The sequence below is a fragment of the Pseudorasbora parva genome, chromosome 14, assembly GCF_024679245.1.
Source record: "Pseudorasbora parva isolate DD20220531a chromosome 14, ASM2467924v1, whole genome shotgun sequence".
NCBI classification, from domain to species: Eukaryota; Metazoa; Chordata; class Actinopteri; order Cypriniformes; family Gobionidae; genus Pseudorasbora; species Pseudorasbora parva.
Window position 1 is genome coordinate 14,799,245 of NC_090185.1, and position 15,346 is coordinate 14,814,590.

General features: G+C 36.8%; 1 protein-coding gene across 1 annotated transcript; it reads left to right on the top strand.

The window, feature by feature from the left end:
- Positions 1-997: 997 nt before the first annotated feature.
- Positions 998-8,937, top strand: LOC137039741 (CD48 antigen-like). Its single transcript, XM_067415018.1, has 4 exons — positions 998-1,283; positions 6,394-6,726; positions 8,370-8,660; positions 8,786-8,937. The coding sequence occupies exons 1-4, from the start codon at positions 998-1,000 to the stop codon at positions 8,935-8,937; spliced, it is 1,062 nt and encodes a 353-aa protein (XP_067271119.1).
- The last annotated feature ends 6,409 nt before the right edge of the window (positions 8,938-15,346 follow it).

Below are 15,346 nucleotides of genomic sequence, written 5' to 3' on the forward strand. Positions count from 1 at the left end.
CAATGAATATAAACAGTAAATCCAAATTGAGTCATTTTCACAAGAGAACTTGTGGAAAATGTTGTCTCACAAATGGTCAAAGGCAGATGAGAACTCTAACCACAGTTGTGGGGGATGTTGTTTCTTCTCTCACGCACATATAAGCCCTCAACGACTACTTTCACTTAGAGCCTAACAAACTAGTGCAAAATATTACAGAACAGAGTTTAATTGAAATTCATGCTATATTCATGCTAAATTAAAATTTGAAGCATAATAAAATATCAACAGCAACATATATTGTTGACAAAGTCAACATACATTTTTTTTGTCGAAAACGTAACTTCTTTGTTCCCTCCTGTTTTTAGTTTTTTTTAAAGTTGTTTTTGAAATGTGCTCAGAGGTATAAACTGTCTTTCAGTTTTAGTGTGACAATGTGACAGAGTTTGACAGAGTGTGTGACACTGTCTTGCTGAAGTATAACACCCACTGGTCTGAGTCTGCTCTCACGGTGATTTCAGAAACCACCTTACAGCAGGAAAGAACTGTTGTTGAATCGGCTCTACTCAAGCCACCAACCTCTACAGAAACAAACATGTCCATTTGGAGTTTCATCTCATTTTTGATCTCTGCACTAGGTAAGATTTGACAATCACATGTACTATATATTTCCTTATACTATGACTAAAAGTGAATTTTGTTTTTATTGATGAAGTTGATTAATAGATAATCCAAACCCCCTTTCAGGCGATCTAGCATTTGTTGCAATTGCACAGACTGCAGTTACCCTGAACATCATACTGACAACATTTCTAATCCTGTGGTGTAAACGTGATCACTGCAAGGTTATTTATAAGAGTGCAATTTCCTGTAGGAATCTTTGTGGGTCTTTTAAAACACATTAGACAAATAACTACTGAGCTTGCACTAAGTTTTACTAAGTTGCATGGAAACTGCATATCTGCATCATGTTTCAGGTGCGTTTGGGGCTTCGATTGCAGACGATGTAATATCAGTGATGGAGGGAGATTCTGTCACTCTACACAACAGTGTTTCTGCGATAGAGAGAGATGATCAGATACTCTGGAGGTTTGGACCTGAAAACTCTCGGATTGCTGAAATCTACAAGCAGAACCTTCCAACATATGACAGTAATGAGATATTCAAAGACAGATTGAAGATGAATAATCAAACTGGATCTCTCACTATAAAAAACATCAGAATAAAACACTCTGGACTTTACAAAGTGACCATCATCAGAAATGGAGGGACTTCAGACAAGAGGTTTAGAGTTGTTGTTTATGGTGAGTACATCAACCTAACCATCATCAGTGTTGGGATCTCATATAAGAGTTTCAGTGTTTTATTCACTAAAATAGCCTTCATTTCTTAATTTTTCATGCAGAGGTATAAATTAGTCTTGAGACCTACCAAAAGCTAAATAAATGTATATGATAAGTATATACACTATATTGGCCAAAGTATTGGGACACCCCTCCAAATCATTGAATTCAGATGTCCCAATCTCTTCCATGGCCACAGGTGTGTAAAATCAATCACTAGGCATGCAGATGCTTCTACAAACATTTGTGAAAGAATAGGTCGCTCTCAGGAGCTCAGTGAATTCAAGCGTGGTACTGTGATAAGTCCATTTATGAAATTTACCTACTAAATATTCCGCTGTCAACTGTTAGATTAGTGCTATTATAGCAAAGTGGAAGCAATTGGGAACAACAGCAACTCAGTCACAAAGTTAGTCCACGTAAAATCACAGAGTGGGGTCAATAGTGGAGGGGGTATTATGGTGTGGGGTTGTTTTTTAGGGGTTGGACTAGGTACCTTAGTTCCAATTAAAGGAACTCTTACTACTTCAGCATACCAATATATTTTGGACAATTTCATGTTACTGACTTTTTGGAAACAGTTTGGGGATGTCCCCTTTCTGTTCCAACATGACTGCGCACCAGTGCACAAAGCAAGGTCTATAAAGACATGAATGAGCTAGTTTGATGTGGAGGAACTTGACTGGCCTGCACAGAGTTTTGACCTCAACACGATAGATCACTTTTGGGGTGAATTAGAGCGGAGACTGCGAGCCAGGCCTTCTGGTTCAACATCACCAACACACTCCTAAACCTTGTGGAAAGCCTTCACAGAAGAGTTGGAGCTGATATAGCTGCAAAGGGTGCGCCAACTCCACATTAAACCCTCCAGATTAAGAATGGGATGTCATTACCAGCAGCCATATCACCCTGTAGCCTAAGACTGGTGTCCCACTGAAGCTAAGCAGGGCTGAGCCTGGTCAGTACCTGGATGGGAGATTTCCTGGAAAGGTGGCTGCTGGTAGAGGTGTTAGTAGGGCCAGCAGGGGGTGCTCATCCTGTGGTCTGTGTGGGTCCTAACACCCCAGTATAGTGATGGGGACACTGTACTGTCAAAGAGCACTGTCTTTCGGATGAAATGTTAAACCGAGGTCCCGACTCTCTGTGGTCGTTAAAAATACCAGAATGTCCTTCAATAAAGAGTAGGGGTGTAACCCCGGCATCCTGGCCAAATTTGCGCATCATGGCCTCCTATTCATCCTCATATCCTGATTGGCTTCATCACTGTCTCCTCTCCACCGATCAGCTGGTGTGTGGTGAGTGTTCTGGCGCAATATGGCTGCCGTCGCATCATCCAGGTGGGTGCTGCACATTGGTGGTGGTTGAGGAGATTCCCCCTTCTATATGTAAAGCGCTATGAGTGCCTAGAAAAACGCCCTATAAATGTAACAAATTATTCAATTTCATGTGCATGTAAAGGCAAGTGTCCCAAAACTTTTGGCAATGTAGTGTACCTTCACCACCAGCAAACCTGGAGGGAATGCCTGTGTCCAACATCAAATGAATTGCAGACTGACAAGAAAACAGACGTAAATACTTCCCCCCAAAATGTAGCTTATATTATTAAACAGAAATGCTATGCGGGTATAAATCTTCTCCCGATGCACTATGGATAAAGGATCCAAATTATCATTTGCTAAATTGCCGTCCTTCAGCCCATGACCCAGATAGCAATGAAAGATCACCATCATGAAGGATGTCAATTCTCTTACTGCATTACAAAAATACTTCGATTTATCCTGTGCGTAAGAAGGTCAGCAACTTTGAGAGAACTAGTTTAACAATAGGTCAAATGCATCCCTAAATTTTATTAAGTCTACAAAAAACTTCAACTGTGAACTTTGTTTTCCAGCACGCCTGGCTGTTCCCAACATCACCAGAGACTCTTCAAAATGTACTTCTTCATCATCATCAGAGTCCAGATGTTCACTGGTGTGTTCAGCTATGAATGTGAGTCATGTGACTCTCTCCTGGTTCAAAGGAAACAGTTTATTGTCCAGCATCAGTGTGTCTGATCTCAGCATCAGTCTCTCTCTACCTCTGGAGGTGGAATATCAGGATAACAACACCTACAGCTGTGTGCTCAACAATCCCATCAGAAACCACACCAGACTTCTGGACAACATCAGTCAACTCTGTCACACATGTGCAGGTGCTGCAGCAGTGATGTTACTGGTCATTACTTAACTAATCTGTAGTTTAGAAAACCTGAGAGAAAAAGCTTGTTGAAAATGACATTTCTGTTTCGTTTTTGTTTTTCTTCCCTCAGACTCAACTCAGTGTTGTGGTTCTACTGAAGCTGTCATCCGATTGGTCATCTCTGCTGTGGTGGGCGTGGCTACTTTTGCTCTATTAGTTGATCACTTCAGATCGAGAGCAGAAACGTCACCATCAGTCCCTTAAATACTTTTTAATATTTTGGGATATTCCATGTGTAGCCTATGCATTTTGGCTGTTAATTATATTGTGCTGCATATGGCACATACACATCTAGTGACCATGTAGTACTTCGTCTAAAGGTGTGTGCACACCAAACACAAATCATTTGCACGAGTATAAGTCATTGCTAAGAGTAATGACTAAGGTAGTATTTTAAGGTACAAGTGGCCGTCACTGGGGTGGTACCCTTAAGGGTACATTTTAAGGCTTCACTTTTTATACTAGTAGGTTTTGTTCCTTAACAACCAGAGCCTGCCTCGCTAATAACCCTTTAACTGAGGTGTGTTTGTGGATTTATTCAGGTCTTAAACTTTATCATCTTAGTTCTGTCAAAACAGTCACACTTTATGAATGCAGAGACAAACAATTTCTTACCAAATATCATTCACATTAAGTGTCAAACTTAATTTACCTAAAAAGTTAAGTTCATAGATTTGGGGGTTAAAAAAAAAAAACCCTGTTATAACCAATAAGTATCGACACAAAATAAATATCTATAGTCAAACAGTGAACGCCTGATATGATTCTTTCTCAGCACTACACAAGATAACAGCATGAAAAATCTGGAGTCTGGAGCCCAGGTTATTATGTTCATACTATCTCTCCTATTTGTCCCTATATCTCAGCAGATTACATACCTGGTTTGTTGGAAGTATTCCTCCAGCACTGTTGTTCAGTATCCTGTCTTCTGCTTTGACTGTTGTGGATACTGTGAACCACTCACAGTATAATGTTTAAAAGTGTGGGAAGCAGTCAAACCCTGTTTTGAATTTCAGTTTGCAGCCATACCGGTCTGTCTACATCTGCCTGTTTGGGCTCGCAACATAGAGAAGCTACAGGGGCCTAGCCTAGAAATCTAGACGCACCCTAGCGGGAGCAAATCTAATCTGCCGCGAGCGTCGTCTAGCAACTCTCAATACACTTCTGAGCTGTAAACGGCAAACTCTGGTCAGGCCAATCACATCGTGTATAGAGTCGGTGAGCGGGGCTTAACATAATGACGGCAGAGTTAGTAGTAGTCTAGTAAACACAGAAACTGGCGAACGGTGGCGGTCTTTTGAATCAGCTTTGACCTTGAGAAGCTTTTCTCTGAGAAAAGAACAAAGAACGGCACTGAAGTCTTCTCTCACTGAAGTCATCTTGATGTGGGTCTGGATTTTCAGGCTAACGGGGGCCGACAAAGGAGAAAAATGTTGCCATAGGAGAGATAAGAGAGTAACTAACGCTCTGTGTTTAGCGTTACTGCAGAAACATGACGCCGCAAAATGGAGACTTCACTGTAAGTGGACCCGCGGTGTATGTAGATAGAAATCGCTTATTCTAAAGTAAAATAACATAACTGTTCATTATGTAAGGTCTTTATAAACCACTGAAAACATAGTTATGTATATTATATTGCATTTCTGTCAATAGATCCTTAAATACCACACATTGCACCTTTAACTCCCATATAAGTAATAGTATCAAGTTTCTTTCAAAAGTTGCTCAAAACAACGCTACTGTAGTTTCAGTTGCAGTGTGTGAATACACCCTTATTCTGATAGCCTACTAATCTGTGTAACTAAGAGATTGTTGAAGACTGGATTACCAGCTTTATCTATTCTGTGCTCTGCTGAAGACAGTAGCCTACACAGTCAGTCTTTCAAAAATGTTCCTGTGGACCTTTTTTTGACTTGTTTTATGTATGTTCATGGTGAGTGTATTTTTTTAAAATATATTTATTATTTTATATTTATTATTAAAATGTGTTAGAAGCAGTGTAAATGTAAATGCGTTTTGTGTAAATGTGTTTTGTGTTTATTGAAAAGGTACATTGATGAATCTTGGCTATATTTGTGTTACACAGCAATAGCAATAACGGTAAGATTTATGAATAGGCTTATGCAGTAAAAAATATGGCAACACCTTATTTCTAGAAACAATTGTACATCAGTGAATACAGAATACATTATATTTTAATCTTCTGTTTCCAATATGTTGTAATTCAACTCATATTAAGTTTTTTAACTTTCTGTTTCAAAAAAGTCAAAATGTTTCCATTCCACGTCACACACCAACATCACCATGTTTACGGGATTATAGTGTGTCACAAACCGCAGATGAATTGTGAAGTCAATGCAACTAGCAGTAGAACAATTGAAAATACAGATTCAAATGCAGCTTTAGCCAATAATAAAAATGTCCATACAAAAATGTGATCTTTAGCAAATAGATACTAAGACATAAGCCAACGTTTCAATTCCTGATGAGCTTTGACTCATAACCAGAAATGAGGTCACCAGTCATTGGCTGAAGCTTCCTCTGCTCAGCTGAAGCTTTAAAGAGACTGAACACAGTAATGCTCGATCTTCAGCAGCATGAGGAGTTTCATTTTTCTTGCCCTCTGTTTACAAGGTAATCTACTTTAACTTATCCTGCCTACACATTTTACATTATAAACACACATGAAGACTCTAGCTGTGTTTTTTTAATTTTTCATTAAGCTACATAGTTAAAACTCTGAGAAAATAAAGCCACTTCCTGCTTAACTGGTGCCCATTTCCTGCATGTATCTGAAGGTTTATCTGTATTTGTATCCATTAAGTTTTTTCAGGTGTGTTTGCTGATACAGATGAAGTGAAGTCAGTGTCAGTGACTGAGGGAGATTCTGTCACTCTAAACTCTGATACTGATGTGCTGAGAGACGATCACATACTGTGGATGTTTGGACTGCAAGGCTTTCTCATTGTTGAAATGGATGGAAAGACCAATGACTTTGTATTACATGATGTTGCTGATGGAAGATTCAGAGACAGACTCCAGATGGACAGACAAAAAGGAGGTCTAACCATTACAAACATCAGATCCGAACACACTGGACTTTATAAACTACAGATCATCAGCAGCAAAGGGATCTCATACAAGAGATTTAATGTTACTGTCTATGGTGAGTATGACTTTTTTAAAAAAAATACATTTATAATAAAAATTAAATATACACCGATCAGCCATAACATCATGACCACTGACAGGTGAAGTGAATAACACTGATTATCTCTTCATCACGGCACCTGTTGGTGGGTGGGGTATATTAGACAGCAACTGAACATTTTGTTCTCAAAGTTGATGTGTTACACTGTCACTGGGGTGGTAGCCTAAGGTAAAAAAAACAAAAAGGTACTAATATGTACGTTTAAGGTACTACTATGTACCTTTAAGGGACTAATTCGCCTTTATGTACCTTTTAGGGGTACAAAGATGTACCTTTTCACTTTTGTACATTTAGGTACCGCCTCAGTGACAGCAATGCACCTTTTTTCTGAGAGCATAGAAGCAGGAAAAAATGGGCAAGAATAAGGATTTGAGCAAGTTTGACAAGGGTCAAATTGTGATGGCTAGATGACTGGGTTAGCCCATCTCCAAAACTACAGCTCTAGTGTTCAATAAGCTGGGTGCAGTGGCCAGTATCTACCAAAATGGGTCCAAGAAAGCAACAGTGGTAAACTGGCGACAGGGTCACGGGCGGCCAAGGCTCACTGATGCCCGTGGGGAGCAAAGGCTGGCCCGTGTGGTCCGGTCAGCTGCTGTAGCTTAAATCGCTCAAGAATTAATGCTGAAAGGTGTCAAAATATACAGTGCATCAGGTCGGATTTTACTATGTCTAAAAAAATGGTTATGTGAATGTAATGTAGAATGAAGGCCTAATGGGTCCCTGCTTACTTTGATACTGTTTATCGAACCTGTGATGCTTTTATGGATTATTAATATACATATGCTGATGGCTTAATGAGAAGCATGACAGGTATCATCACTGACTGTATTGAATAGACCTGGAAAAAATTAATTAAAAAAAAGAATACACAGTGCATCACAGCTGCCCAGTCAGGGTGCCCATGCGGACTCCTGTCCACTGCTGAAAGCACCAACAGTGGGCACGTTAGCATCAGAACTGGACAATGGAAGAAGGTGGCCTGGTCTGATGAATCACGTTTTCTTTTACCTCATGTGGATGGCCGGGTGTGTGTGCGTCGCTTACCTGGGGAACACATGGCACCAGGATGCACTATGAGAAGAAGGCAAGCCGGAGGAGGCAGTGTGATGCTTTGGGCAATGTTCTGCTGGGAAACCTTGGGTCCTGACATCCATGTGGATGTTAATTTTTACTTTTGCCCTGCCACAAAGCAAAACATTTTCAGGAATGGTTTGAGAAGCACAACAACAAGTTTAAGGTGTTGACTTGACTTGACTTGACTTGACTTGACCTTCTTCCATTGAGCATACTAACAGGGTTGAAATTAAACATCTTAAAAGTACATAGCTTAATTCCTGTGAGAAAACAAGGACACTCTTGAAAAAGAGATTATTAATCTCAATGAGTACTTTCCTGGTTAAATAAAGGTGGGAAAAAAAACGCAGACTTGGCAACACTTCAAACATGCTGAAAAACATCACTCTGCCAGGTTGGGGATCCTGCCAAATCTTCAAATTATACTATCCATAAATTAATTTCATGAAATAGTGAATAGTGTAGTCAACACTGTTTACTACAAAACTGCCTTTCTCTCTCTGTATTCTCCCATGTGTTTTTAGCTCGTCTGCCCAGTCCTGTCATTTTAAGCGACAATCTACAGGTTTCATCATCATCAGAGTCCAGATGTTCACTGGCGTGTTCAGCTGTGAATGTGAGTCATGTGACTCTCTCCTGGTTCAAAGGAAACAGTTTATTGTCCAGCATCAGTGTGTCTGATCTCAGCATCAGTCTCTCTCTACCTCTGGAGGTGGAATATCAGGATAAAAACACCTACAGCTGTGTGCTCAACAATACCTTCAGCAACCAGACCACACATCTGGACATCACGGATCTCTGTCAGATGTCTACAGGTATGTCAATGTCTGAGAATTTTACACAAATATGTCCTGTTGCATGTTAATCGTTCAGATTAATTGACATCTGACTGTCAGTTCTCTGATGTTTAGTGAAGTGTTTTTTGCTCATCTTTCCTCAGACTTTGTCAACTGTTGTGGTTTCACTGAAGCAGTGATCCGATTGGTCATGGCTGCCGTGGTGGGTCTGGCTACTGTTGCTTTTCTTGTTTTTGACATCAGATCTAGAAGAGCTGAACAGGACAGCAGAGAACAGAAGACCATGTGTCCATAAACAAGTAGAGACGGGCTCTCTCTTTCTGAAATGTTTTATTTTGATTTCTCTCCTAAAAATGTGAATTAAGAAAATGCATTTTAATAGTATGTATGTATGTATGTGTGTATAGTATGTATCTCACTTTAAAATTCCCACTGTCAGAAGTCAAGTTTTAACTAAAGGATCAAACTAGTTCTTCTAATAATACAGGATGTTCCCCTTCAGTACTATTCATCCTTTAGTGATCTGATTTAATCAACAAGGTTACACATCATTTTGATGTAGGGTAATATTTGGTGAATAAAACCTAATAAATAGATGAGTACTTTTACACAATGATTGGCCTTTTCCCTGTTTTCATGACATCCGGCACTTCTTTGGAACAGTCGTGGCCTTATGGTTAGGTGGTAATCCAAAGGTGGCAGGTTTCATTCTAAAATCGGCAGGAAAAAACTGAAGTGGCCTTGAGCAAGGTATCACCACAGCAAAAATGGCTACTGTGTGTGTGTTCTCTACTTCTTATGTGTGTGCACTAACTTGGAATGGTTACATGCAGAGGACAAATGTATGGTTAACCATACATGGCCTTCAAGTCTCTCACTCCTCATCAGCTTCGATGGCAAACGGTTCACACACACTTTTAAACCTTTTCATTCATACAAAGTACATGCACATTGTTAGTGCATCAGATCCTTCACTGAACACAACAAATTATAAGCTGGTTGTCAGATGCTAAGGATTGCATTACTTTCAACCACTTTTAGTTTCCACAGATGTACTGCTTTGCATCACTTCCTCTACACGCCCACATAAAAAAAAAAAATTATAGTATATTATTGTTACGTACTGTGCTCGTAGATAAGCTCACGGAGACGAAGGAGACCGATAAACACGGCTTTTAATAGCAAACGCAGGTAAACATACAACACAGCTACACAAACTAGTACCGACAAACACTGAGGGCAAACTGAGGGAATAAATACACAGGATAACGAGGGGCAGGTGAAAGACAAACAGGTGATTGACATGACTGATTAACTAACCGGGAGAAACACAGGCTAAACTAACACAGACAAGACATGCATACATGTAACAATTATAGTAAAATTACTCTAGTAAATAGTATAGTGTTTTTGAACCATACTATTGTAAATATACAGTAAATTAAAGTCTAGTAAATACTATAATATACTACAATTTACTGTCGTATCTATAGAATGGTTCAAAAACTGTATTTACAGAGTAATTTTACTATAATTTTACCTTTAATATACTATAGTATTTTTTTTTTCATGTGGGCCAGGTGCCTGGATACTCATATTAAATATTCTGTTGCTTAGGAATATGTAGGCTAAATATTCCTCAGATACTGTGGTACTAGCAGGTGATTGCAGCTCTATAGGGCCTGTTCTTAGGCCTAAAAGACTATTTTGAAGTGAAAGGTTAAAATTCACAGGGCTCCCTTGTAAAAGACATTCATATATCTCAATGTTACTTCACCTGGTTAAATAAATGGAAAATAAAATAAACAAAATTTAAAAAGTAAGCCAATGAGCTCTGGGAGTTTCCTGCCACCACAAGATTGAGATAAGCAGTCAGGGTCGGTTAACACAAGTGTGAAGAGGCGGGATTTTTCTATCACAGTCTTATAGCTGTCACTTTTCTAGATTTTTTAATTGTCTCTGGATATGGTCAAATCAGCGTTTTGTGGAGTGCATGAGTAATGTGATACAAGTAAACAGTGTAATATGAGTGAGTTATGTGATATAAGTAAACAGTGTAATATGAGTGAGTTATGTGATATATGTGAGCAGTGTAATATGAGTGAGTTATGTGATATAAGTAAGCAGTGTAATATGAGTGAGTTATGTGATATAAGTAAACAGTGTAATATGAGTGAGTTATGTGATATAAGTAAACAGTGTAATATAAGTGAGTTATGTGATATAAGTAAACAGTGTAATATGAGTGAGTTATGTGATACAAGTAAACAGTGTAATATAAGTGAGTTATGTGATATAAGTAAACAGTGTAATATGAGTGAGTTATGTGATATATGTGAGCAGTGTAATATGAGTGAGTTATGTGATATAAGTGAGCAGTGTAATATGAGTGAGTTATGTGATATAAGTAAGCAGTGTAATATGAGTGAGTTATGTGATATAAGTAAGCAGTGTAATATGAGTGAGTTATGTGATATATGTGAGCAGTGTAATATGAGTGAGTTATGTGATATAAGTAAGCAGTGTAATATGAGTGAGTTATGTGATATATGTGAGCAGTGTAATATGAGTGAGTTATGTGATATAAGTAAGCAGTGTAATATGAGTGAGTTATGTGATATAAGTAAGCAGTGTAATATGAGTGAGTTATGTGATATAAGTAAGCAGTGTAATATGAGTGAGTTATGTGATATAAGTAAGCAGTGTAATATGAGTGAGTTATGTGATATAAGTAAACAGTGTAATATGAGTGAGTTATGTGATATAAGTAAGCAGTGTAATATGAGTGAGTTATGTGATATAAGTAAGCAGTGTAATATGAGTGAGTTATGTGATATAAGTAAGCAGTGTAATATGAGTGAGTTATGTGATATAAGTAAGCAGTGTAATATGAGTGAGTTATGTGATATAAGTAAGCAGTGTAATGAGTGAGTTATGTGATAAGTGAGCAGTGTAATATGAGTGAGTTATGTGATATAAGTAAGCAGTGTAATATGAGTGAGTTATGTGATATAAGTAAGCAGTGTAATATGAGTGAGTTATGTGATATAAGTAAGCAGTGTAATATGAGTGAGTTATGTGATATAAGTAAGCAGTGTAATATGAGTGAGTTATATGATATAAGTAAGCAGTGTAATATGAGTGAGTTATGTGATATAAGTAAGCAGTGTAATATGAGTGAGTTATGTGATATATGTGAGCAGTGTAATATGAGTGAGTTATGTGATATAAGTAAACAGTGTAATATGAGTGAGTTATGTGATATAAGTAAACAGTGTAATATGAGTGAGTTGTGATATAAGTAAGCAGTGTAATATGAGTGAGTTATGTGATATAAGTAAGCAGTGTAATATGAGTGAGTTATGTGATATAAGTAAGCAGTGTAATATGAGTGAGTTATGTGATATATGTGAGCAGTGTAATATGAGTGAGTTATGTGATATAAGTGAGCAGTGTAATATGAGTGAGTTATGTGATATAAGTAAGCAGTGTAATATGAGTGAGTTATGTTATATATGTGAGCAGTGTAATATGAGTGAGTTATGTGATATAAGTAAGCAGTGTAATATGAGTGAGTTATGTGATATAAGTAAACAGTGTAATATGAGTGAGTTATGTGATATAAGTAAGCAGTGTAATATGAGTGAGTTATGTGATATAAGTAAGCAGTGTAATATGAGTGAGTTATGTGATATAAGTAAGCAGTGTAATATGAGTGAGTTATGTGATATAAGTAAACAGTGTAATATGAGTGAGTTATGTGATATAAGTAAGCAGTGTAATATGAGTGAGTTATGTGATATAAGTAAACAGTGTAATATGAGTGAGTTATGTGATATAAGTAAACAGTGTAATATGAGTGAGTTATGTGATATAAGTAAACAGTGTAATATGAGTGAGTTATGTGATATAAGTAAGCAGTGTAATATGAGTGAGTTATGTGATATAAGTAAACAGTGTAATATGAGTGAGTTATGTGATATAAGTAAGCAGTGTAATATGAGTGAGTTATGTGATATAAGTAAGCAGTGTAATATGAGTGAGTTGTGATATATGTGAGCAGTGTAATATGAGTGAGTTATGTGATATATGTAAGCAGTGTAATATGAGTGAGTTATGTGATATAAGTGAGCAGTGTAATATGAGTGAGTTATGTGATATAAGTAAGCAGTGTAATATGAGTGAGTTATGTGATATAAGTAAGCAGTGTAATATGAGTGAGTTATGTGATATAAGTAAGCAGTGTAATATGAGTGAGTTGTGATATAAGTAAGCAGTGTAATATGAGTGAGTTATGTGATATAAGTAAGCAGTGTAATATGAGTGAGTTATGTGATATAAGTAAGCAGTGTAATATGAGTGAGTTATGTGATATAAGTAAGCAGTGTAATATGAGTGAGTTGTGATATATGTGAGCAGTGTAATATGAGTGAGTTATGTGATATAAGTAAGCAGTGTAATATGAGTGAGTTATGTGATATAAGTAAGCAGTGTAATATGAGTGAGTTGTGATATATGTGAGCAGTGTAATATGAGTGAGTTATGATATATGTGAGCAGTGTAATATGAGTGAGTTATGTGATATATGTGAGCAGTGTAATATAAGTGAGTTATGTGATATAAGTAAGCAGTGTAATATGAGTGAGTTATGTGATATAAGTAAGCAGTGTAATATGAGTGAGTTATGTGATATAAGTAAGCAGTGTAATGAGTGAGTTATGTGATATAAGTAAGCAGTGTAATATGAGTGAGTTATGTGATATAAGTAAGCAGTGTAATGAGTGAGTTATGTGATATAAGTAAGCAGTGTAATATGAGTGAGTTATGTGATATAAGTAAGCAGTGTAATATGAGTGAGTTATGTGATATATGTGAGCAGTGTAATATGAGTGAGTTATGTGATATAAGTAAGCAGTGTAATATGAGTGAGTTATGTGATATAAGTAAGCAGTGTAATATGAGTGAGTTGTGATATAAGTGAGCAGTGTAATATGAGTGAGTTATGTGATATATGTGAGCAGTGTAATATGAGTGAGTTATGTGATATAAGTAAGCAGTGTAATATGAGTGAGTTATGTGATATATGTGAGCAGTGTAATATGAGTGAGTTATGTGATACATGTGAGCAGTGTAATATGAGTGAGTTATCTGATATAAGTGTGAGTGTAGTGGGTTTATGTAATGTTATAACCACATCCCAGCTGCAGTCTTTATTTGAATGGATTTTGGCTTGCTGCTGAATTATGTTAACACACATATAGAAACACACAAGTAGATTGATTGTAAGAGTCAGTTTATTTTTCATTAAAAGTATTTCACATCTTTAACTAGCTGTTAATTTATCCATTGAATGGGTGAACTTGAATGCCAGTGGTTCTCAAACTTTTTTCTTTGGGCCAACACTGCATTATCTAGGTCCCTTAACACCAGTCAACCCCTTAATATTAATGTTGATTATTGTTCTGCAAACCTTAATCTCAAACTTCTTGCTTGAGTGTGCAGTCAGAAAACGCCTCTCAAAGACAACAGACACGGGGACTGCTTTTCAATCTTTACTGTTGCCGAAGGAAAACGTAAAACTGTAGAAACACGGAATTCTTCAGCGTCTACATGTTCATATATCACATATAGTTAGCATAAACTATATCAGAAAAAGATTGTACATTCACATTTCACAAAAAATAAAGAATAAATCAACATTTAGCATATAAGATATAATTTAAAATAAATATGCATATAAATTATAATGTAAAAGTGCCTCCAGATCAAATACTAGCCATGACAGAATGCTCTTCCCTGCTGCCTACCAGGCTCACATTTTGTGATGTCATCATAAGGGCTCAAACAATTATAAACTATTATAAGCAATACCCAACTTGAACATAAGGAGGGATCACTTTACTACAACTTATTAATAGAGTCATGGACTAAATGTTCACAGAGAACAGCACAATCATTATTCAGTTTATTATATAAACCTTAAAAAAGGTTTAATGTAATATATATATATATATATATATATATATATATATATATATATATATATATATATATATATATATATATATATATATATATATATATATATATAAGATATTTCAGTTTGTTCTTCTTTTACTGAAACCCTTGAAATGCAATGAGAAATTTTTGTCTTGAATTTTTTTTTTTTTTAACAATACTGTGATTTTATCTCTAGATTTTGGGACAATTAAATTGCCTTTCAGTGAAAAAGAATCATATTTATTCCTTAGTTTTAGAAAATATCCTGTTTTTTAAGAATACATTGAATTCCCAATTTAGTGCGGTCCTAATTTACATCTTTAACGCTTTAGAAAATTGGCAATGAAACGTTGATTACAGGTCATTACGAACTGCAGCCAGTCAGCAAACAAGAAGCATTCACATAACTTTTTCCACCGGCAAATAAAAAGAGAAAAGCAAAAAGCATACCGTGTTATAGTGTCTGAAAGATAGAAGTAGTTTTCACCGGATGTCCGGCTGCGCTACAGGAAACGGACCGAAACACTCAAGTGATACTAAACTGATTCTAGTCGCATTGATGTAAATTCTGTCTACAGAATTTCTGACATGTCACTTCAAAAGCACATTAAACCAAATCAGTGAATTCACTCAATCTGAATTTGGAATCATTTGAAATGGTTTATCTCGTTAATCTTTGGAATATACGCACCCTATACAAACTC